A 24,911-nucleotide genomic window follows, 5' to 3' on the forward strand; every position below is an offset into this window, starting at 1 on the left:
GCTGTGTTAGCTGATCTCGTCGGGGTGGTTGCAGGGGTGCTACAATTAGCCTCAGCGTCCTGGGCTAGGGAGGGGTGAGAAAAACCAGCCAGGGTTCTAGTTCCCGTTCCTGTTGCTGATCACTATCCAGTGACCTTTGCTAGAACGTACATGCATGTAGGCATTGAGCAAGAGCCACATTGCGTTTTCACCATCTAGGCTGACACATGAAGGTTGGCCACTGGGGCAGGGTAGCAGAGACCTGATAGCACCCATAGAACCTTATTCACTCATGAATCCACACCTTTGGAGATGAAGGGAGAAAATTGGAAGCAACTAAATTAGAATTTCTCTTTGAGTTGCAGTGGGATTTGTAACATGTCATTATTTTGCCACTGGACTCATGATTTTAGATGAGTTATTAAACCTGTATTTGTTACGTTAAAATGAATACATTAATTTTTTATCGTGGATGTTCCTTCCATCATGTGGGTTAAAGCTGTGTAAATTGATTCTTTCTGGTTTTTGGTCAAAATACTTTAAAGAAATATATATGTGCCTGAATTGACAGACTGGAAAACCTGCAATGTGTTGCCTCGTGATAATATAGTACAATGCGTAATGTTCTCAGTAAAATATTTTAACTGTATTTTATACAGAAACTTGGGACATTTAATGGAATAGGGAAAATAAACCTTGGACAATACTCTCAGATATGTCAGGACAGTAGGTCACTGGCTCAGGGTGGTGAAGGGCAAGTTTAAGTTAAGTCTAACATCAGGAAGTATTTCTTTACACAGAGCTGGAGCAGGTTGTAGAAGTTTTTGAAAAAAAATCTATGGCTGATAAAACACCTGCCCTGTTCCAAGCATAGTGAGCCAACCAGTTCCAGCTCAGTCCAATTACTCCACATTCTTGATCCCAACATAACTCTTAAATAGAATCATGGTCCAAGCATAAAGTATTTCCCAGTGAAGTTGAAAAGAGCAAAAAAAACTGCCTGTAGTTCTAATGAAAAATTCTGGAAATGCGCAGTTAGTCCATCAGCATTAATGGGTTAACATTTCAGTGTAGATCCATTGTCAGAACATCTGTCTTGGGATTAGACCAAGACCATTAGATTAGACCTTTCATCAGTTCTGAGAGTCTACAACCTGAACTGTTTATCCTGTCTTTTTCTTAACAGATGCTATGTTTCCAGCATTTTCTGCTTCTGTTGAAGTATTTCCCAGTTATTGATGTTTTGATCATTCAGCTCACTGAATAGCCTGACAGCAGCACAAGCCAATCATCAGTCGCAACTTCTTGCAAGAGATTGTATTTTGCATAAAGCAATTATTTTATGTTTGATTTAGTTGAAGCGTGAATAGCTAAGTGGGTTGAGGTAGAAAAATATCATAAATTAAATATGTGTTTGTTGGGAGTGAATAGAATTGCTGATCCAAGCATAATATTTCTCTGCAAACCGGGATTTAACTGGATACAATTTATACAGCATTATTACAACTTACACTTGTGTAGCATCTTTAACGTAGCAGAAGGTCCCAGGGGCGTTTTAAAGATAGGAAACTGGATACTGATGTGACGAGGCTCTCTTCTTTTTGGGAAGGGAATACAGTATTTGGTGAAGGGACATTAACAGCACAATGTGTTAAAGGAGAAGGAAAATCCAATGCGTTTCCTCCTTGTCTGCATGCGGAATAATATACACGTGAATATTTGTTGCCTTTTCAATGTATTAAAAAAACCTTCAAATTTGCCTGATGGAGTGCTGCCATTTTAGGTCCCCTTCCCTCCAGAGACACTCTGGAGATGTCACTGATGGGGAGGGTCGCCATATATCCTGGAGCCACTCCATTCATTCTAATGGGCTGTGTAACCTTGGAACTGCCTGGAAGCCTGCCCTCAGCTGGGAAAATGTGCTACTAGTTGTCTGAGCTCCACACTCCATGGTTTTTACAATTGATGTAAACTGCAGCAGTCGGGCTCCATTGGGAAATGTAAAACACCCACGTTTATGTAACAGCAGCTGGAACCTGTATGCAGCAAATGTTACTGTGTCAGTTTTCACAATGCAAGTCACTTTTGTAGAGAGTCATTCTTTTACTGTATTCTTTTCTGGAGCACTTTGTACCAATTGCATTCAAAAGAAAGTTGAGTTTCTCAACAAAGGAGGAAGTAATATTGCTTCTTTTTACTTGTGGTAGTATGACCCCTGCTGAATCAGGATCTGCGGGTGGCAGAATTTATGGCTACTTTTAGTATGATGGTCAGCTGCAGATGTGTGGGTCCCCCTCCGTTGTTTGCACTTCACAGTATAAACACTCTTGATCAGGGTACCGATTACATTTTAGACACGTGAAAATCTGGGTGTACAAATGTGGGCGTAAAATGCGCTGTTGGGATTAAAGGAGCTGATTTCAAAAAATAATTAAATGCAGGTTGCTGGTCTCTAGTGTTTGCATTGTATGCGACAATTGGGTCGCTGCATTCCATAGTGGAGACCACCTGACTAAGAAACAAAAGATCGGCTCGTGGAGCTTGCTTCCCCTAGACAGGAACAGTAGGATTATGCAGTGTAAAAGCACCTTATTATTCTAATAACTGGCAATAAAAGCTTGCGTGTAGAAAATGTCCCAGGCTGCTTTACAGAGAGGGGAGAGAAGATAAATAAAACAGATGAAAGAACCGGTGCCAAGCTATGGTGGAGAGTTAAAGGCGCTATATAAATGCAAGTTGCTGTTGCTTTCGCCAACATTACTCCCTCAACCAACATCAGGAACCGATCAATTGGTCATTATTCTCATTGATGTACGTGGGACTTTGCTGTGTGCAAAACGGTTCCGCTATTTGTTTTCAGTGACTGCGCTTCAAAAAGTAACTAATTGTGCGTGAAGTACTTTAGGATTTTCTAACTAGGTGTTTATATGAATGCAAGTTCTATTTTTTTTGATAGAAGGTGATCAAAGGGAATACTTATTGGGCATTTTGGGGAGAGATGGAGGTTATTTGTGTGGAAGGTGGTGCCAGGATGGGATCTTAACAGTTGCTGTATTGTGACCTTGAAATCTCTGCAGATCTTGCGAGGAATCCAGAGTATCATGAGATGAACAATGCTGGAAACGACCCTCCTTTGCTGCTGCTCATCGGATACGCAGATGGGATGCAAATTTGGAGCATCCCCGTAAGTCATTGTTTTCTCTACTTTCTCTTTTTCCAATGCAGTACACTTTGTTTGCCCCCGGTTCGATCACTGGTTTGCTGGTCCCAGTGGGTGCGGCAGTCGAGGCATTACAGTTTGCCATGTGGGTTAGGGAGGGACAGAAATCGGCCAAGCTTTCTGCTCTCAATTGCTACCCGGTGACTTTTGTGTATGTGTGTGCGTGTGTATGTACAGAATTGTACAGAATTGTACTTGGCTGTGACGCTACCCTGCAGTTGAATAGCTTGGTGGCCCTCACTGACTAGGGTTCAGTGTGCAAAGTGGTCATGGTCATTGGGACCGTATCCAGCATCAGTCTATAGCTTCAATGGCGTGGGGTAGGGTGGGGAACCAAAGTTCACAAAGCTTCAGTAGTTCCACCACAGCTTAAAAAATGAGTACCAAAAGCATCTTCTGTTCGTTGATTAGAAGGCGCAACACCACAGCTACGCCAAATAAATATGCTGCCGTGTAGGCTTCACTGTTGCAGATTTTTATTTTGGTAGCACTGTTAAAAGGTTGTGAGTTTAAGCCTCACTACATACTTGAGCATGTAATCTAGGCTGACACTTCAGTGCAGTACTGAGAGGATTGCTGCACTTAAATTACTGTGCATGGCTCTGCTCTCCATATTCTAAAAAAATTATGTAGAGGCACTGGAGAAGGTGCAAAAAAAGATTTAGAAGAATGATACCAGAACTGAGAGGTTATACCTATCAGGAAAGATTGAACAGGCTATGGCTCTTTTCTCTAGAAAAGAGAAGGCTGAAGGGTCTTTAAGATAGTGAAAGGGTTTGATAGGGTAAATATAGAGATGTTTCCACTTGTGGGGAAGACAAAAACTAAGGGCCATAAATATAAGACAGTCACAAATAAATCCAATAGGGAATTCAGGAGAAACTTCTTTACCCAGAGAGTGGTAGAATGTGGAACTCACTACCACAGGGAGTAGTTGAGGCAAATAGCATAGACGCATTTAAGGGGTAGCTAGATAAACACACGACGGAGAAAGGAATAGAAGGGTATGCTGATAGGGTGAGATGAGGAGGCTTGTGGGGAGCATAAACACCAACGCGGACCAGTTGGGCCAAATGGCCTGTTTCTGTGCTGTACATTCTATGGGGGAAAAATTTGGTTGGTTAGTGTCTCCGGGGGGCGCTAGGAACTTAGCGCCCGAGCGCGGCGATTTTAGCGGCACTCGCGAAATTGATCAGTCGTTTTGCGGCGGCATTGAGCACTACCGCCACGATCTCCTGCGCCCGCAGATCGTGACGTGAGTCAAGTGTGCAGTGCCCCGGACCGGATATTGAGTCACGCCCCCTGCCTTAGCGCCTGCCGCTAGAAACGACAGGTAGAGGGAAACGTTTTCAAGTCGGGAAGGGGCTGGGGGAATGTTATTTAAAGGCGGGCGCTTCCTGCCTTTTCTTGTCGGCAAAACCTTTGGTACACGCAGGTTGAGAGAGAGAGAGACGTCGGGAGAGATTTAACGCTGTCCTAAGGATTTTTGGCCCTCAGTACCACTTTTGAGGTTCGTAAGCGCTGAGCTCTTTCCCTGGGCCTCTCCATTAGTGCTTCCAACACAATTGCTTTCGAGGGCTCTCCAGGCTGAGATTCAAGGCTGCAATGAGCAGGGTGTGGCTGGCCAGCAAGATGGCCCCTCCTCTTTAAGAACTGGACGGCGCCAGTCTGTCTGGCTTCCATGGTAACTGACATCGCCTGAGCTTCGGTAGCATTCTGAGGTAGCGTCTCGCTCCGCGACCTTTGCGCCTTGAGAGGTGTGTGGCGCCTGACTTCGTGCTCAAATCACCTCCAGGGGCGATAGAGGCGAATTTTGCAGTCGGAGGCGATAATTAGCGCCGGGCACTAAACTTTGCGCCCGGCCGATATTAGCGCCCCAAAATGGGCGATACCCAATTTTTCCCCCGTTGTAATTATCTGGGGCGCCATCCTTTGGTTGTGGATGTTAAACCAAGGTAGCCCAGGTAAAAGATCCCATGGTACTATTCAAAGAAGTGCAGGGAATTCTCCCGGTGTCTTGGTCAAAATTGCCCCTTCAGCCATCGCCACCAAGAAGAGATATTTGGTCATTCATTCATTTACTGATTGCCAGGCCTTGATGTGTGCAAATTGGCTGCTGCGTTTGCCATTCTAAATGAATCCACTGGTTGTAAGAACACTTGGGATGTCCAGAAAACTTGATGAGGTGCTACACAAATGCAATATCTTTCTTTTGTTTGCTTTTTCTCTTCTGGTCCATGCGGCTTGGGATGTTTATTTCATTATCATCTACTCCCTGGTGTGCTCTGGACTGAAGTGCATCCTCCAGAGCATTTACAGTGCAGTCTGCTTCATTTGTGAATGAATCCGATGAAAGTGAATTTGCCTTAAGGACACATTTTGCCCCATGTGCTGTATCCATTTATATCACTAAAATCTCTGCATGCAAGATGTTCCAACCATGTTTTTCTCTTCAGACAGAATGTTCTTGGGATGTGATGGAAAAACCCCGGAAACACAGGCCGTCTGAAATTAGAAACAGAAAATGCTGGAAATGTACAGCCAGTTGCTCAGCATCGGAGAGAAAAGTCAGCTTACTCCTTTAGGTGGGACCCGATAGCTAGTGAAAGGCCAACTTTTTGGGTGGGATCCATCTGACTCATTCAGATGCTAATTGATCTGCCTTGAGCATTTCCTGATGTGTTCTCTGAAGTGTTAGAAAAGGTCTGTGAGGATGATCTTGTTGTCAGAAAGCTCCTGAAGAGTGCGCACGAGAGAGTGTGTGTGTGTGTATATATAGGAACTCAGTGAATTATTGAAGCACTGTAATGGAAGGTATCCACTATTATCCCAATCAGCTTGTGCATTTGATCCCTTTTGAGTAGTAAAGAATTTGAAGTTTAAAAGTAATCATATCTTTGTAATATCATTTATTCCAAGATACATTAGGAATTCTGATGTTTCTATAGTTTTTATTTTCATCCATATTATAATTTTAGGCTTTCTTCATTATCTTTTGGGTGTCCCTGTGGCAGGTACAGTTCTCTAACAGAGAAGTTGTTTTTGTTCCCTGATCCTTTGCAGTGCTGTTCTGAATTTCTTTTTTTTTCTTCTCTTTCTTTTTGTCTCTCTTTTTCTTTCTCTCTCTTTCAGTCCCTCTCGTGGTATCCACATAATGTGTCCTGCAGGGGCACCTTTAAGTTTGGAGCTCGCCCTCTGGGGAATTTGGAATGTGCAACCACATCTAACTATTCTGTAGTGCAATGTACTGGAGCTCCAGCTGGTTTTAATTCACTTTTATTTCTCTAATAATTAATTCCTTGGCTAGTCAGTTTCATTGAAACACTTCTCTTCCGCTAGCTTTTATCTCATCTGCTCTGTGGTCTACCTTGGACTCAATTTGAAAGAATCTGAGCCAATTTCAAATCGCCTCAGCTGGGGTGACCAAATGGTAACAAGGAAACGGTTCCTACTTCTTGTGTTGGTGATACAGGAAACTCTTTGGTATCCGGCACCGACGGGACTGGCATGTTGCCGGTTGATCAAAAATTCCGGATGACGGAGAGGGTTATCTACCGAGGCTATTTTTAACAAAAAAAAATTAAAAAATCAAGAAATGTGCAGTATACAGTAATTGGATACTCACCTACAGAATGTTGTGTTAAATGGATGGTGGAAGATGCTTGATTAAGTACAGTACTGCCAGTTGAGGGTAATGCAATGCAATGACTACCAGCAGCGTGGGAGACACACAGTACCCCTGTAAAATGGCGGATCAGAAGAGACTACCGGCAACGCGGGAGAGTCAGACTCCTGTTACAGGGGTATTGAGGTGTTCCGACTCCCGACAGCGCCAAGAAGCCGAGTAGTGGCACTTTGGAGAACTACCCACACTGACTAACTCGGCCACCGCGGGAGACTCGGACTCGGCAACATTGCCGGTTATTGAGGTGTTGTTTTCGGAGTGAGAATTTTGCCAGTTAATAGAGAATTCTGGCTATTTAGGTGCCGTTTAAATGAGAGTTTACCATATTCTGACAACCGACTCAATGCAAGGAAAGAACTCTACCACTGAGAAGGAATCCAAAAAAAATTAGTTGTTTGGCAGGATGGTCTGCTTTTTAAAAAATTCATTCATGGGATGTGGGCGCCGCTGGCAAGGCCCAGCATTTATTGCCCATCCCTAATTGCCCTTGAGAAGGTGGTGGTGAGCCGCCTTCTTGAACCGCTGCAGTCCGTGTGGTGAAAGTGCTCCCACAGTGCTGTTAGGGAGGGAGTTCCAGGATTTTGACCCAGCGACAATGAAGGATTGGCGATATATTTCCAAGTCAGGATGGTGTGTGATTTGGAGGGGAACTTGGAGGTGACGGTGTTCCCTTGCGCCAGCTGCCCTTGTCCTTCTAGGTGGAAGAGGTCGCGGGTTTGGGATCTTTGAGATGCTTCAAAGGCAATTCAGAATGCTGCATTTTAGGTGCACTGGTTAAATGTATCCATCAGAAAGTAGCTTAGATTCAATCTGTTGCCCAAACCTTTGGTGAACAATATTTTTAGACGCTGGAAAAATGCTTTATGTTATACAGTTAACATTTTAGAGGTGGGAGTAACCTTTGCTATCCAGGAAAACCTGTTTCTTGGGTGTGCCTAGTTGCACTTCTCAAATTTTACTGAGGATCTTTGGGTGAAGTTGTTGGGACTTGCTTAAAGGAGACTACTTGTTGGCAAAGAAATTGAAGAAGAAAAGCATTGCCAACAAAACTTGTAAGCCATCCCAGGAATGACCCTCCCCAGCCAGAGGATGGTTCAACTGTGAAACTACATGAAACTCTTTTTTTTATCCGGCACCGACGGGACTGGCGTGGTGCCGGTTGATCAAAAAGTCCGGATTACAGAGAGGTATACTTACCAAGGTACGAGAGCCCCGTACACAGCCACAGGTGCAGGAGCCCCGGTTACACAGCACTTGTGCAGGAGTCCCGATTACACGGCCACAGATCCAGGAACCCCGGTTACACGGCCACAGATCCAGGAACCCCAGTTACACGGCCACTAATATATAGTAAAACTTAACCTGAACCTACTCCTGAATTTTGCCGGTTAAAAGAGAGTTTCCTGTAGCAGGTTGCTCCTCCTCTGAAGCAAAATAAATTATCTTTAAAGAAACTGTTCACTTGCTTAAGTGTGTGACCTAGAGAAATAGGAAGAATCCTAACTCTCCAGAACTATCTCTGGCTACACCCCAGCAGTATTGTTTAGATATTCCCGTTGCCGTTTCTGGCCCAACCGTCTGTGAAGGGGAGATTCAGATCCTTTGAAAGCATGAGACTACATATTGTCCAATTTTAGGGATAAGAAAGATTGCTCTGAAGGCATCCTTAGTTGAAAGGAATCAGTTCTTTAGATCACAATGTATCAATCTCATCAGTCTGGCCATGTCATTGATAATCATTTCACTACTCTGACAAGTCAGATTTTATAGGTTATAAAAGACCAAAAATCTTGTAGCTTTTACTGCTGATGTGTTCAGGTTTGCAAAGTGATGCTTTGTAAGCACATTCCTATGGGCATCTGGAGGACGAGCTCAGGGTGGTGACAAAATTAATAAGTGTAACATCCCCACCAACACCTGGGAATCCCTGGCCCAAGACCGCACAAAGTGGAGGAGAAGCATCCGGGAAGGCGCCGAACACCTCGAGTCTCTTCGCCGGGAGCAAGCGGAAGCCAAGCGCAGGCAGCGCAAGGAGCGCAAGTCAACCCAAACACCCCACCTACCCGCCCCTTCAACCACCGTCTACCCCACCTGTGACAGAGACTGTAGGTCCCGCATTGGACTCATCCGTCACCTGCGAACTCATTTTTAATGTGGAAGCAAGTCATCCTCAGTTCCGAGGGACTGCCTAAGAAGATAAGCGAGAGGTGACAAAATTAATATACAAATTGGAAGACCCTTCCTTTTAAATAATCCCTAAGCATTAGGTATTTTACCATCGACATACAAGGTTTCCAGAGAAAAAGTATTGGAGCAACATGCAACGAGTTGGTCTTCAATTCAGTGTAGTGCTTTTGCCCTTTAGCACCTAGGGTATTACACCTACTGGTGTATCTTTAAAGGCGCCTCTGCTATTTGTCTTTCTTGTGGCTTGATCTATGAATACTATCTTTCATCAACTAGACTGTCCACTACATTAGAACATATAGTCAATCAAGAGTCAGCATAGGTCTTGACCAGATTATCTCAAAAGAGATAATCCCTCAGTTTATTTATCATTTTATTGTGCCCTACTTTGAAGAACCGTATTCTTGCAGTGATTTGGGGGCAAACTGACCTAGAATTATGAATTAAAATCTTTTAGAATCAGACCTTTAACCAAATGGTATATTTTTGGATCAAGTCTGTACTTGTGCCCAAAGTCACAAAAGTTTCTTCCTGGCTTCTGGTCTGCCAAGAATGATGGAGCGCAGAAGTTTTTCACACACTCTTCGATTTTCTGTTTCTGAACACGTTCACAACCCTGTGGGTCATGGCTTGCAGTTAGAGTCGATTATTGGTCATTGTGGGGTAAATTAATCTTTGCAGTGCATAAAAATGCAGGTATGTTTTGGGAAGGACTATGTGGCCTTTTCTTGTCTTTTTATGTTTTTATGTACTCTGGAAATGAGCCACTTCTAATTCTTAGGAGCTTTGGCTGCATTATCTTTGGAGCGTACTTACACATATTCTATTTTGGCACAGAAGATGAATGTTAAGTGCAGAAAACCTGCTTATACTTATCAGGTACAGCACATAAACTTTTCTCCTTGGAAAAGCCTTCCCCACATAACCCACTGGAATTTCTATTCTCTGAATCTACACCCTTGTTGAACTTGATAGTTATTTTTTTATAAACCTCCTTGGAGTGTTTAATATTTCTTTCTGAGCCACATGACCTGCGTGCCTGAAGGCAGATGGTTGGGCGCTGTTGGCAGGCATTGGCCAATACCGCTCTGACCTGGCAACAGCAGCTTGGGGAAGAGTTTTCCTTTTGAGTTCCCTCCTTGTCTTGCCTGTGGGGAGCTGTGTGTAAGGTACATGATTTCTGCTCAGCACCTTCGCCACAACAGTGAGGCTTGTGGTAGGCATTCCAACTGCTGTGACAACATGTGGCACCATGATGCTCAGATATTGAACAGCTTTTGTGCTGGAGATTGTAATGTATTAAGTCTGAGTCTTGTGCTTTATGCCTGTTGTGCAGCAAAACATGGTAGGCAGTTTGGTATTTATGAATTGCAGTTGTATAAGTGGCCACCTGAAGTCATCACACTTGGCAGCAGCATTATGAGTTCCCACAGGGTGCTCGCACTGAGTTTTGATATAGCATAGCGTTTGATCCCAGCCACGTGAAAGAAGACTTGCATTTATATAGCGTCTTTCACAATCTCAGGATGTCCCAAAGTGTTTTTAAGAGGGGGAAGGCTTCACTAAGGTGAGTACAGGAACAGGCTGAAACATATTAAAAAGATGATCAGAGTAGCAAAGAGCGACCTGGGAGGAAAACATAGCTGGAGAGAGAAAACATAACAGTTAGAAATTCTGCAGGTACTTCAACAAAGGAGGGTAGTTGAGGAAGAATTGAAACCCATAATAGTTGCTAATGAAAAGTAAGAAAGACTTGCATTTATAGAGCGCCTTTCATGACCTCAAGATGTTCCAAAGCGCTTTACAGCCAATGAAGTACTTTTTGAAGTGTAGTCACTGTTGTAATTTAGGAAATGCGGCAGCCGATTTGCGCACAGCAAGCTCCCACAAATGGCAGTGTGATAATGACCAGATAATCTGTTTTAGTGATGTTGCTTGAGGGATAAATATTGACCTGGGCACCGGGGAGAACTCTCCTGCTGTACTTTGAAATAGTGCCATGGGTCTTTTATGTCTACCTGAGAGGGCAGACAGGGCCTTGGTTTAACCTCTCATTCGAAAGACGGCACTTCTGACAGTGCAGCACTCTTTCAGTGCTGCACTGGAGTGCCAGCCTAGCTAACGTGCTCAAGCGTCTGGAGTGGGACTTGAACCCACGACCTTCTGACTTAGAGGCGAGAGTGCTACTAATTGAGCCGTGGCTGACAAACATTAGAGGAAATTGGGAGGAAATGAGAATATGATGCTTTGTCTAGAGTTTCTTCTTTTTTAGGTACTGCCTGATGGTGCAATCTGTTACTTTGTGACTGTGTATGCAGAATTCCCTGGATCTGCACGACCTGTGAAACTGCAGATCAAACTGATTCTTCCGCTCCGACCATTAAAATTGTTTGTGAAAATATCTTGGCGTACCGACAGAGAAATATTCCTGATGTTGATTCAGATGTTTAGGTGCATTTGATAATGCATATCTGTTTTTTTTAAAAAAAAAACACTTTTTTGTTCCTTTTAATTGCTTCCCCACTCTAACTTTGCCAGTATTCAGTGTGAGAATGAGGGCTTGAATTTTCTCAGGCTTGTAACCGTTGCTGCTGTGGAGATTTCTGAGTGTGTGTGCAGATTTATCTCACCTCTGTTTGTACGAGTTTGTTATTCTCCACACTGCCCCAGTCTTCTGCTCATGGCCCTCCTAGGAATAGGAACTTGCCATGGGGCCATTATGGACACTAACCGATAACCTACCAGTCCATGGTATAGCCTTTTAGTATACGCCGACAGGTTGTAAAGTCTATCCTGGAGATGGTATGCAAGAGCCTCCTTGATGACTCAGTGGATAAATGAACCACGTGGTGTGGAACGTTTGATCACTGGTCTGTGCTGAATTAGTTAATCTCATCTGGGGCAGTGATGTGGACACTACGATAGGGTAGATGATTTCAGTAAATGTTTCCATTTCTGATTACAATCCACCTTTTGAAAAGTGTACATGCACTGTCTAAGGTCGCAGATGAAGAAGAATAGAGTGAAATAATAGAATAAAAGAATAGAAATGAAAGAGGCCAAAACTAGGGGCCATAAATATAAGATAGTCACTAATAAATCCAATAGGGAATTCAGGAGAAACTGCTTTACCCGGAGAGTGGTGAGGATGTGGAACTTGCTTACCACAAGGAGCAGTTGAGGCGAATAGTATCGATACCTTTTAAGGGGAAGCTGGACAAGTACATGAGGGAGAAAGGAAAAGAAGGTTATGCTGATCGGGTTAGATAAAGTAGGATGGGAGGAGGCTCGTGTGGAGCATAAACACCGACACAGACCAGTTGGGCCGAATGGCCTGTTTCTGTGCTGTAAATTCGGTGTAATAGCCAATTGGTGGAGGTACCGGAAAGCAGCTGATGCCCAAGGGGATATACTCTAGTATGACCCTCTGCCTTCAGGAATGGAGGACAAGGAATTGATATGGGGGGGTGGGGGGAAGAATTGTAATAATTTTTATAACGCTCAACTTTGCCCAGCAGTTACAGGTGCAAGTCCAGTGATCACAAGAAGCTCTTGTTTTCCCTACTGTGGTGAAGAGTACCAATGGAGTCTAAAATGCTGTTGCGATGTCGAACGTTACTGCAGGGATGCAGATTTGTCCCATTTTCTGTTGTAGCACTTGCTTTCAGCAAAGTAAATCAGAAGGATTTTTTTTTCTTGGTTCATTATGGTTTATCTTTATTGAGCGTATGAAGTAGAAGTTACAGTACAGTAACTAAACAAGAGGTGGCACCAAAATGCTGTGTGCACACACTCACATGGATGTTGCAAGCTACTAATGAAAAACTTGAGTTTCGGGAACCGGAAAAGCAATAGCGAAATCTGCTAGCTGTCGTGCGTTGTGTTTTCAGATTTTGAAACGTTATCAATTGGATTCTTTTTTTTAAAAAAGCTAATTTAACCTATCTTAATTGGAAGTCTTAATGACCAGGGGTTTGACAAAATCTGTGGTGGGGAGAAGGCTGGAATTTTAAGTTGTTTGGCAGCAAACCTTTAACTTAATATACCATTTGTCTGTTTTATGGAGTCATTGTCCTAAATCTGGAAACAATTTACACCACAACTTGCCTTTATCTTTAAATCCTGTCAAATGAAAGCACCAAGTGACATTGTGCAGAAATTGTACAGAGCATTCCTCCTATTATCAATGCTAATATGCCAAAGAAAATGCTGGTGTCAACAGGAAATATGTTTTTTTTCTCCTGCAGATCTGGACATACTGTACAATTCTTTTTTCTCTCACTTTGTTTGGCTTTTAGCCCCTTACAGCATGGAGAGTTTAGCTCATTAAATGGTGGACAGGCATCCCTTTCCCAAGCTCTGCCTATGGCTCTTTTAAAGCGATCGCCGGGAGGTATATGCAAATGTTGTGAGTTGGGTTCCGCTGTGTTATTTCCCCACCCCCCCTTCTCTTTCTTCCCTTGGAGGGATACCTCTTCTCAATGTCTTTTCCACAGGTAGTCCGAGGAGGGAGAATCCAGATCTTGTTCTTCCATAGTGTAGTACCCAGTGAATTGGTCATTTTTAGTTGAGGGCCACAATCCTAACCAACCCCGAGCTTGGGGGCCACTCTCTGGAATGCTTCATCATGGAATGACCGGATGGGCCTTTGTGCTTGCGATTTCTTTACATAGTGAATTCCTGATTTCAGTCACGACACGCTGGGCGGAAACCAAGTGTAGGCCAGGCACTTCCCCACAAGAAAAGGAAAATACTGCTATACGAACGAAAGCTCTATTCTAATAGGGCTTTTTATCCTGTTCCAATGGAAACTGGGATTGAACTGCTAATAACATTTATTTGCTTCCATGTGTGGCCAGCAGGAAAAGGAGCAAGAACAGCACCAAATCTCAGCTCAGCCAACACCCAAGGCAGGCTGTGAATGGAGGCTGAAATACGCTAAAAGTTTCAAGTCTGTTGAATGCCACAGGTTAAAGGGAAGTAGGCCATAAATGTGTTCCGAGTCATATTGGATGCCTCTGGCGCAGTGTGGTAGTGCGCCATTGGGTATGTTGCACACTTTGTGCCTTTTGGTTGTAAAGTTGAAAATTGAAAGTTTTTTTTGTGTGTTTCTCACTCTGTTTTGGATTAATTGATAAGCTATAGCGAGGGTTACATATAATAGTGCTCACCAGCAAAGTGTTTTCATCTCAAATCAACACCTCATACACCTGCTCCACCAGTAAGACATTTATTTTTCTGACACCACCCCATCTTATTGGCTTGTGAGGTTGACGATATTTAGTTTCAATTAGTTCTGAATAACAAGGGACTTTCTGCTGTGGATTTACAAACAGAAGAACAATGATGGACAGGTAAAGACCCTCTGGTCCATCGAGCCTGTCCCCCACAATTGTGATACCTTGTATATCATAATATATACTCTCCACCCCACCCAAAAACATTTGTTCCCATATTTATCCGAAATTCAACTGGCGCTTACTTCCAATACTGATGTAATGGCACAAATTAAAATATTACGGACGACTTTGGAGAAGCTCAAATGTACTCTGGCTGAAAGAGAAATAATTTTGTTTGGTGCCCCTCTTGAAAACTGTTTGACGAGGCTATTATTGCTACAATGTCTGACTCGGCTACAATCCATATTAATTTTGGTTAGGTAACTGCATTATAGAGTCTGTATTTTCCAATCTAAGTAGTTTAATGCATGACTGCACATATGGGCAGGCTACCGCTTTCCCTTGGATAATGCGACTGACGAGACATTTTCAAATTGGACTAAAATGATTGATTGACAAGACTGATGAGAAATTTCAAGTTTACAGCTTTGTGTAAAACACTACACTCACTCTTGTTTATTTCCCTGTTAAATATTCTTTTTTTCCACTTGAACATGGTGCATTAAGCAATTCTGTTGGTAAAACAATGTGTAGGAAAATTGCCCAGGTATGTCCTGTCCACAAAAAGCAGGACAAATCCAATCTGGCCAATTACCGACCTATCAATCAGAGTCCATAATGCAATTACCTAAAGTAAAATTAATATGAATTAAAGATTTTGTAACAGTAGTATGTAAAAAAATCTGAGAATGGCACAAAAGACACAATTATTCATACTTTGATCATAAAGTGCATTGTATCTTTTGCAGAGTCATTGTTAATTTAATAATTGATTTAATGTAATTAATATTGGTATTGGATTCCGTCAAGACCACTCGGCTCCCGACCTCATTACAGCCTTGGTCCAAACATGGACAAAGGAGCTGAATTCCAGAGGTGAGGTGAGAGTGACTGCCCTTGACATCAAGGCAGCATTTGACCGAGTGTGGCATCAAGGAGCCCTAGTAAAACTGAAGTCAATGGGAATCGGGGGGAAAACACTCCACTGGCTGGAGTCATACCTAGCACAAAGGAAGATGGTTGTGGTGATTGAAGATCAATCGTCTCAGCCCCAGGACATCGCTGCAGGAGTTCCTCGGGGCAGCGTCCTAGGCCCAACCATCTTCAGCTGCTTCATCAATGACCTTCTCTCCAACATAAGGTCAGAAATGGGGATGTTCGTTGATGACTGCACAAAGTTCAGCGCCATTCGCAACTCCTCAGATAATGAAGCAGTTCATGCCCGCATGCAACAAGACCTGGACGTCGTCCAGGCTTGGGCTGATAAGTGGCAGGTAACATTCGCGCCACAGAAGTGCCAGGCAATGACTATCTCCAACAAGCGAGAGTCTAACCACCTCCCCATGATATTCAACGGCATTACCATCGCCGAATCCCCCACCATCAACATCCTGGGGGGTCACCATTGACCAGAAACTTAACTGGACCAGCCACATAAATACTGTGGCAACAAGAGCAGGTCAGAGGCTAGGTAATCTGCAGCGAGTGTCTCACCTCCTGACTCCCCAAAGCCTTTCCACCATCTACAAGGCACAAGTCAGGAGTGTGATGGAATACTCTCCACTTGCCTGGATGAGTGCAGCTGCAACTACACTCAAGAAGCTTGACACCATCCAGGACAAAGCAGCCCGCTTGATTGACACCACCTTAAACATTCACTCCCTCCACCACCGGCGTACCGTGGCTGCAGTGTGTACCCTCTACAAGATGCACTGCAGCAACTCGCCAAGGCTTCTTCGACAGCACCTCCCAAACCCGCGACCTCTACCACCTAGAAGGACAAGGGCAGCAGGCGCATGGGAACACCACCATCTCCAAGTTCCCCTACAAGTCACACACCATCCTGACTTAGAAATATATCGCCGATCCTTCATCATCACTGGATCAAAATCTTGGAACTCCCTACCTAATAGCACTGTGGGAGTACTTTCACCACACGGACTGCAGCGGTTCAAGAAGGCGGCTCGCCATCACCTTCTCAAGGGCAACTAGGGATGGGCAATAAATGCCAGACCTGCCAGCGACACATAGATCCCATGAACGAATAAAAAAAAATTGTGGTAAGTGGCGTTTGAATTTTGGATAAATGTGGGATTGTCTCCATTCATGTCAGGAATAAGTGCTAAGAATTTATACCAGATGCACGCTTGCACCATAGCATGATAGGATGTGGGTTCACACCCACAGATCCTTCTACTGCTGGTTCCTTACCTCAGCCAGACTGCCAGAAGTTGGACTTTCCCAACGGAAGGAGCAGTTGGCTGAGTCATCTTCAGCAGTTGTTACAAAACTGTTAATGGCTGTCTTCAAACGCAACATTGGATGAGGCATGGGGGTGGATTAATCAGCACTTGAAAGAAAAGGATAGGCTGTTTCAGATGGGCGGCTTCATCAGGACTGGGAAACTCTATTAACGATCCAAGTCGTACATAGAGAATTGGTCAGTTCTGATGAAAGGAGTCTGCCTGAAACCCATTAGAAACACAGAATGATGCAGCACAGAAAGAGGCCATTCGGCCCATCGTGCCTATGCCGGCTCTTTGGTAGAGCTATCCAATTAATCCCACTCCCCTGCTTTTTCCCCATAGGCCGATCATTTTTTCCCTTGAAGTATTTAACCAATTCCCTTTTGAATGTTACCATTGAATTTGCTCCCACCACCGTTTCAGGCAGTGCTTTCCAGATCACAATTCGCTGTGTAAAAAAATGTTTCCTCATGTCGCCTCTGGTTCTTTTGCCAATCACCTTAAATCTGTGTCCTCTGGTTATTGACCCTTTTGCCACTGGAAACAGTTTCTCCTTATTTACTCTTATCAAAACCATTCATGATTTTGAACACCTCTACCAAATCTCCTCTTAACCTTCTCTGCTTTAAGGAGAACAACCCCAACTTCTGCAGTCTCTCCACATAACTGAAGTCCCTCATCCATGGTACCTTTCTAGTAAATCTCCTCTGCACCCTCCCCAAGGTCTTGACATCCTTCCTATAGCGTGCTGCCCAGAATTGAACACAATACTCCAGCTGAAGCCTAACCAATTATTTATAAAGGTTTAGCATAACTTCCTTGCTTTTTTGTACTCTATTCTTCTATTAATAAAGCCAAGGATCCCATATGCTTTTTTTAATAGCCTTCTCAACTTGTCCTGCCACCTTCAAAGATTTGTGTACATTCACCCCCACGTCTATCTGTTCCTGCATCCCCTTTAAAATTGTACTATTTAGTTCATATTGCCTCTGCTCATTCTTCTTACCAAAATGCATCCCTTCACACTTCTCTACATTAAATTTCATTTGTCACGTGTCTGCCCATTTTACCAGTCTCTCTCTGTCCTCCTGAAGTCTGTTACTATTCTCCTCATTGTTTACTACATTTCTGAGTGTTTGTGTCATCTGCAAACTTTGAAATGACGCCCTGTCTATCCAAGACCAGGTTATTAATATATATCAAGAAGACCAATGGTCCTATTACCAACCCCTGAGGAACACCACTATATACTCCTCTCCAGTCTGAAAAACAACCCATCTTTCTCTTTCAGATGCTATTGTGTTGCGTTCAAAGTGGAGAATGATCTGTGCTGCAGTGCAACTATCTTCAGCTTAGTGAACTTGCAACATGCAGATCAAACGGTGAACAGTTTAATTTAAAATGCAAAAAAAGGAAAAGTGAAGCAATCTTTAGTTTGAGAATGTCTTGTAGCCAGGCAATAGAAATTGAGAAAGTATTTCACAGTGTGAAGCACCAAAATTAATAGATATTTTGCAAAAAGTTGGAAATGCGAAGAACAAGCACCAGTGAAAGTTGATAATGGCCTGGATTTTGCAGTCAACGGCAAAGTAACGGCACTCGCCGCTGACCTCAAGGAAAGATGCCCACAAAGATCTAGCGATTTCTATGGCATCAATTTCATCTTTCCCGGTGTTAGTTTGGTTCTGGTGCCAACTCTAGGGGATCTCCTAGCAACAGTGATGTCATCAAGCAGGCTAAGCAGCCAATCACATTGGAGAATTCTCACAGACAGCAAAGCAGGAAGTAAAATGCACTGATTATCCTTTACTTTTTATAAGTTTTACAGACAGCGAAATAAAGATTGGGACTTACACATGGGATTAAGGTAGAAGATGAAATATCATAAACAAACATTAAAAAACGAATTTTTATTATATTAAAAACCTGTGGAATTTTTATCATAATGGAAAAACTTTACATTCCACAAATATAAAATTAGTTTTTCAGGACCAGAGAGGTTGTTCAGCAGTAGTTATGACTTAGCACGCCGTTAAAAACCCAGTTACATGTCATTCAAAAGGCTTAACTTTTTTTTATTTTTTTAACAGCGCTATTACAGCGTAAAAGGGGAAGTTTTTGTCAATTCAGTGATTTCTAAAAATTGCAGTCTGCAGGGACTTCAACAGCACGCCCTGAGGAGCAGCAGGACTCACTAACAGCAACTGCTGGATTTCCGCGTTTAATTGTGCATATGCGGACACCAGAAGTTGCTGTCAGTTTCACAGAGTAATGACAGCGAACGCTGACAGTTTAGCCATTATTACAACCGCAAATTCTGGGCCATTGAGTTAACAAATTGACAAAGATCGGATGAGGAGTGGTACTTGGCTGTGTTATATAACCCAATCTTTCAACTCTGAATTCATTATGAGAGACCGTCTGGGTGTCTTGGAAGTTGGGTTCAAGATCAATGGAAAATCAATAAGCTAAGGCATACCTATGAAGTAGTACTGATTGCAGATACCAAAGAGGTTAGATGAGATACTTGAAGGTAAATTGAGCAAGTTTGAAGTATGGATTGAAAATAATTGTGAAGACACCAAAGTCAACTGTAATCACAAAGAAAGAAGCGTTCCCCAAAACTGACTGAAGTGAATGATCTGGAAATAGAGTAAGCAGCAACAACAACAACTTGTACTTATATAGCACCTTTAACGTAATAAAACATCCCAAGGCGCTTCACAGGAGTATGAAAAGACAAAAAAAAGCAAATCAAATGGTTTACTTGGCTAGTCTAATAACATTAGATGGCTGAAGTTAAATGGTGGATCACAATTGTAGAAGAAGTATTTAACAACATGAACTGTGCACCAGAATCAAGCTGGTGATGAATATACAAGATCACAAGATAATTAGGGATGAAGAAAGCCTTTTGGCCCACTTTCATTCAGCCATCCAGAAAGACCCTACAAGCCCCCCCATTGTCCTTCAAGGGAAACAGCATGGCTGGAAAAGCAATGGCCTGGCTGCACCTCTATTAGTGTCTGAACCGTCCTGTGTTCTCAGTTACTGCCTTTAATTCAGTTGATGGTTCAATAGCAGTTATGACAGATAGGTTTGTTTTCCTGCCAGCTAGTCAGTCTCAGTCATTACTGTATAATGTGTTCTGGCCAATATAAAGTTCATTAACTCTATTTTACTCTGGCCTAAAGCACATTAGAGCCATGAATCTTCTACATGCATATCTTGTGGCATTTGTATTTGCAGAAAATTTAATCTGAAACTATCATTTATTTCTGAAGGAGTTGCATCCGTAGAGAAAGGAGAATGTTGTATTCCAATGATTGGAGCTGTGAAATGTCTCAAAACAGAAACTCGCACCCCAGAGATATGTGGGTCTTAACAGTTGCAATCAGTACTCTATCATGGGTGTGATTTAGCCCATCGATATTTCCCATTGATATTGAACCCAACGTTCAAGTCACTCAAGACGGCCTCTCATAATAAATTCAGAGTTTCAAAAAAACCTGGGTGATCTAATGCATCCTTGTCTCACTTATCTTTTGATTGTTTTGTTAACTCATTATCCACTCTTGCTGCTGCTGGTTGTTCCCAGTAGACGGATTACGTAGACTAGGAGTTTATGTGGAGAAAACGTTTCTAATTCTTTGAACTCGAGTTTTCTAGTTTATGGAGAAAATCTGTACTGTAGTTTTGGAAACCACAGTATATAATATTACATTTCAGAAATCTGCTGATGCGAGACCTATTCAAAGAAACCAGTGCGTATTTATATATTAAAAATTTTGCATCGCATCAAAAGACCTTCAGTTGATTTCTCTTAATTTCCAACATATTTTTTCGCAGATGCATTGTTTGTGCGGCCAAAAACAAATGGAAACTCCTGATGAATGCTGCAGTTGAAAGCAGTGTTAGTCATTAATGAAACGCAGATTAAGATTAATACCTTTTGTAGGGCTGGGAGGCAACAAGTGCAATTTGTAAATTTTTGCAGCTTAGATCCTTTTATGTGAGTTATGGCAAAAGTTCCTGATTTACTGATTGGGGTTGTCCCAGTTTCTTTTTTCACTGCCATTGAAGTTTTGGCCAGTGTTTACACAAAAGCTTTGTCAGCTGTTATTACAGGGAACATGGTTTAACTAATCGGACAATGACTTTGGAGTGGAAGTTGCTTCCAAGGGAAAGGTTTTAAAAGCATTCCTGAAGATTTTTCCATATGTGTGTATGTGTTGTCCCTAAGGAAGCCTTTTATATATTTTTCTGACCACAAACAATGGAACATATTTCCACTTTCAGAACCCATTACAGACATCAAGCATGGCCAAGCCAGGTATAGCGCGGCAATCTGTAGCATAAAACTTACTCTACTCTACCCCAACAATGTTATCCCTTGGTCCACCCCCCTACTGCGCTACAATGACAGTTCCCACATCAGTCATCCTTGGGTGTTAGCCGTGACTCAGTGAGTAACTCTCTTGCCTCTGAATCAGCAGGTTGTGGGTTCAAGTCCTACTCCAGAGACTTGAGCACAAAAATCTAGGCTGACACTCCAGTGCAGTACTGATGGAGTGCTGCAATGTCAGAGATGCTGTCTTTCAGATGAAACATTAAACCAAGGCCCCGTCTACCCTCTCAGGAGGATGTAAAAGATCCCATGACGCTATTTCGAAGAAGAGCGGGGGAGTTCTGCCCGGTATCCTGGGCAATATTTATCCCTAACCAACATCACTAACGAAACAGATTATCTGGTCATTATCACATTGATGTTTGTGGGAGTTGCAATGCACAAATTGGCTGCCGCGTTTCTTACATTACAACAGTGACTACACTTCAAAAGTGCTTCATTGGTTGTAAAGTGCTTTGTGACATCCTGAGGTCATGAAAAGTGCTATATAAATGCAAGTTCTTCCTTTCCTTTTTGGGTACTCAGACTGATATTGCCAATTTAGTACTTCAGTTTGGTCTGCTTCTTGCTAGCCGTGGGACGCAGGGGCCATCGATACCAGCAGCTATCTTTTTCTGCCCTCCCCACAGGCTGCTGCCCTGGCTGAGGTATAGTACTTTAGCACAGAGCAGGGATCAAACCTGGCACTTGCCTGGGTGATATGACTGAATCACGCCATGTGATGCATTTATTGACTAAGAGTCAGCAGAACTCCATGTTTACTCCAAGAATATCTCTTGAATATTTGATCAGTGGTTATTTTGTAAATATTTTAACAGATTTGATCAACTTTTTTGGGAGCAGAAACCTTATTATCCAAAATCCATATTTTCCATAACGAAACACTCACTAATCTAACAAAGATGTTGTCATCACTTCAGTTTCACAGTTGCTTTCTTTTGCCATGAAGTCTTAATATAAAAGCACAATTCACACTCCGTAAAACTAGGTGTCGACAGCTGGAAGGTTCTGTGCCTGAGTGTTCCTGATATGTTTATGGCAGTTGCTGTACGGGGAACCTGCATAATGGTGTTCCACTGTCTCCTAGCACCTGCTTCTTGTCCCTTGCTGAAATGTGTAATTTTGTTTGTTCTAAGTGTTTTTTGCATTAGCCTGCCCTTGGCTTAGAACTGTGGACGGAGAAGTGTTGGATGTGTCAATTTAGCTTCTTAAGCAGTGAAGAGACATTTTCACAGGCTTCAGGTGGGTGGGGCAAATCATGTTGGCCAACAGTCTAGGACATCTGTAGCTGATGCTCGATTTGGGAGTTTTAAGTTGCTTGGTAAGCAGTCCTGAATTGAATTTGGATTAATTCTAATGTTAACACCACAGTGTCTCACATTATTGTTTCATTTGGGGCAACTATGATCACTGACTTGTTAAAAGAGTGTAGGCACTTTCTCTCCTCTCTCTTCCCCCTTTTTCTCTGCTTTCACACATTTACTTCTCCCCTGCTCCCCTGCCATCACCTCATTACAAATAATAAACTTTACCAAGAAAAGGAATAATATTGTTTTCTGCCTTTTTTTTATTCATTCTCTGGACGTGGGCATCGCTGACCAGGCTGACATTATATTGCCCATCCCTAGTTGCCCTGAGAAGGTGGTGGTGGGCCTTCTTCTTGAACGGCTGGTAGCGGTTTTGATACAACTGAGGCTTGCTAGGCCACTTCAATTAAGAGTCAACCACATTGGTGTGGGACAGGAGTCGCATATAGGCCAGACCGGGTAAGGACGACAGGTTTCCTTCCCTAAAGGACATTAGTGAACCAGTTGAGTTTTTACAACACTCCAACAGTTTCATGGTCTTTTTGGTATGTTAATCATGCCATTGTATTGCCAACATCTTGAAATGTTCATGGTAAAGGATTGATCGAATGGGAAGGTAACCAGACAGGTTAGAGCCAAAATGACTACCTGTGAAGTTTGGCCTATTTATGAACAAAACGCTTCCTGGGGAGTAGGTAGATGTAGTTTGCGCTGTCGTTTCTTTACCTTACCTTTGTGTTTACTTGACCTGGGAACTCCTGATGCTTGTGCTAGTAACAAAATGGAAAATGTATTCTGTTTCCTAGCAGTGACATTTCTCAGCTTTTATTACAAAGTATTTACAGCACAGAAACAGGCCATTTGGCCCAACAGGTCCATTATCTTAAAAAAAAATCTACTTGTAAAACTGGACTGACGTAATGCTCGGTGGCTGACTGTAATTCTGTCAAACAAAATAAAGTACTATATCCCCTAGCTTAGTCATGTGCGATAACATTTTAAAAATAAGTGAACTTCAGATTTTATAGAGCTTCAGCTTTCGGAATTGAAATGAATCAGCTGTATTCCCATTTTGATGCTCGTCTTTGGGGAGTTACATATGTTCGATGGGATGGATGGGTAACTGGACATGTCCTTTTGATTCTGATTCTGTGCCAAGTCTGTAGGGGGGCAGTGCATTGATGGGAAGGGTGGGGGAGAGCATGAATTTTCACCTTCATCGCTCAGTGTTCCCACTAGGCATATGGTATTTTCACACTATATCCACTTACAGTTACAGATTTTTTCTTTCCAAACCAAGTTGTGCCTGGCGAGAATATGTTGCGTTTTATAATGTTAGGGTGTGAGGTACTGGTAGTTACAGGTCTGTAACTGGTAGTAGGAGCAATTTGAGGTGACATTCTTAATTTATCACAAAGCATATTAATACATTTTGTAAAGTTATTAAGTGTCTGGTGACAACACTACAAACCTTCTCATTTGCTTTATCAAAGCAATTCTTTACCTGCCAACTTGGTTGAGGCAAGCAACTATGTGAAGTTTGAGAGTGAAAGATCCTTTGATATTGTATATCAAACTGCAGCCTCCTGATTTGTGAAGCAGGACCGCACTTTAGTGATCAACTTAAAATGGTATTTTGCCTGTGGGAACACTGAGCGATGAAGGGGAAAATTCATGCTCTCCCCCACCCTTCTCATCAGGTGGTGAAAAATCATTAAAAAAACCCCACTGAAAACCTTCTGAAACGACCTTTGTTATAAGCGAGATCTGTGCAAAGCTGCGTTGCTGTTTGTTTTATAATAAATATGAAATCAGAAACTGATGAAACGGTGAGTCAGAAAATACAGAAGGTAACCATGCAGTCTGGAGTAGCAGATTGCTCAAAGTGAACTCTATAGTGGCTACAGGAAATAATGGCCTATTAAGAGAAAAGAGTGATAGAATTTTTTTTTCAGTGCTTTCCATAGTGTTTTTTTTGTATTTGAAGTTGTTGAAGCAGTACATATAAATACGAACATCCATAGTATGTCTCATCACACCTCCGTCCTCGCCTCTAATACCAAATGCAAGGAACTCATGGACTTCTTTGTCACCAAGATAGAGATCATCTGTTCAGCTGCCATTGCTGCTTCCCCTTCCCAAACTTCCACCCAGCACCCCCGCTCTCGTTATTCTCCTGCATCACCTCATGCCCTCTCTGAGCTCATCTCATCCATGAAACCCACTTCCTGCTCCCTTGACCCCATTCCCATTAAATGACTGACCAGCTAACTTTCCCTTCCTGGCTTCATGATAGCTGACATTGTAAATGGTTCCCGCTTCTCAGGGACTGTTCGCTTCCTTTTCAAAATAACCGTCACCAACGACCTCATTCTCAAAAAAACCCTCAACCACTCTGTCCTTGAAAACCATTGCTCCATGTCCAACCCCCCTTCTCCAAAGTCCTTGAATGCGCCTCCCAAATCCGTGCCTATCTCTCC

At 42.7% G+C, this 24,911-nt stretch overlaps 1 protein-coding gene across 3 annotated transcripts in view; it reads left to right on the forward strand.

Annotated features, from left to right (window-relative positions):
• The window catches only part of bcas3 (BCAS3 microtubule associated cell migration factor), a 1,023,442-nt gene that overhangs the window by 45,634 nt on the left and 952,897 nt on the right, over positions 1-24,911 (forward strand). For all 3 annotated transcript variants that reach the window (XM_085964689.1, XM_085964691.1, XM_085964690.1), the window contains exon 5: positions 3,057-3,163. In XM_085964689.1, the coding sequence (XP_085820815.1) occupies positions 3,057-3,163 (107 nt within the window). The remainder of the gene's footprint in view (positions 1-3,056; positions 3,164-24,911) is intronic.

The sequence above is a fragment of the Somniosus microcephalus genome, chromosome 22 (genome assembly GCF_052327205.1).
Source record: "Somniosus microcephalus isolate GS21.2 chromosome 22, FLI_Smic_1.0, whole genome shotgun sequence".
Taxonomy (NCBI): Eukaryota; Metazoa; Chordata; class Chondrichthyes; order Squaliformes; family Somniosidae; genus Somniosus; species Somniosus microcephalus.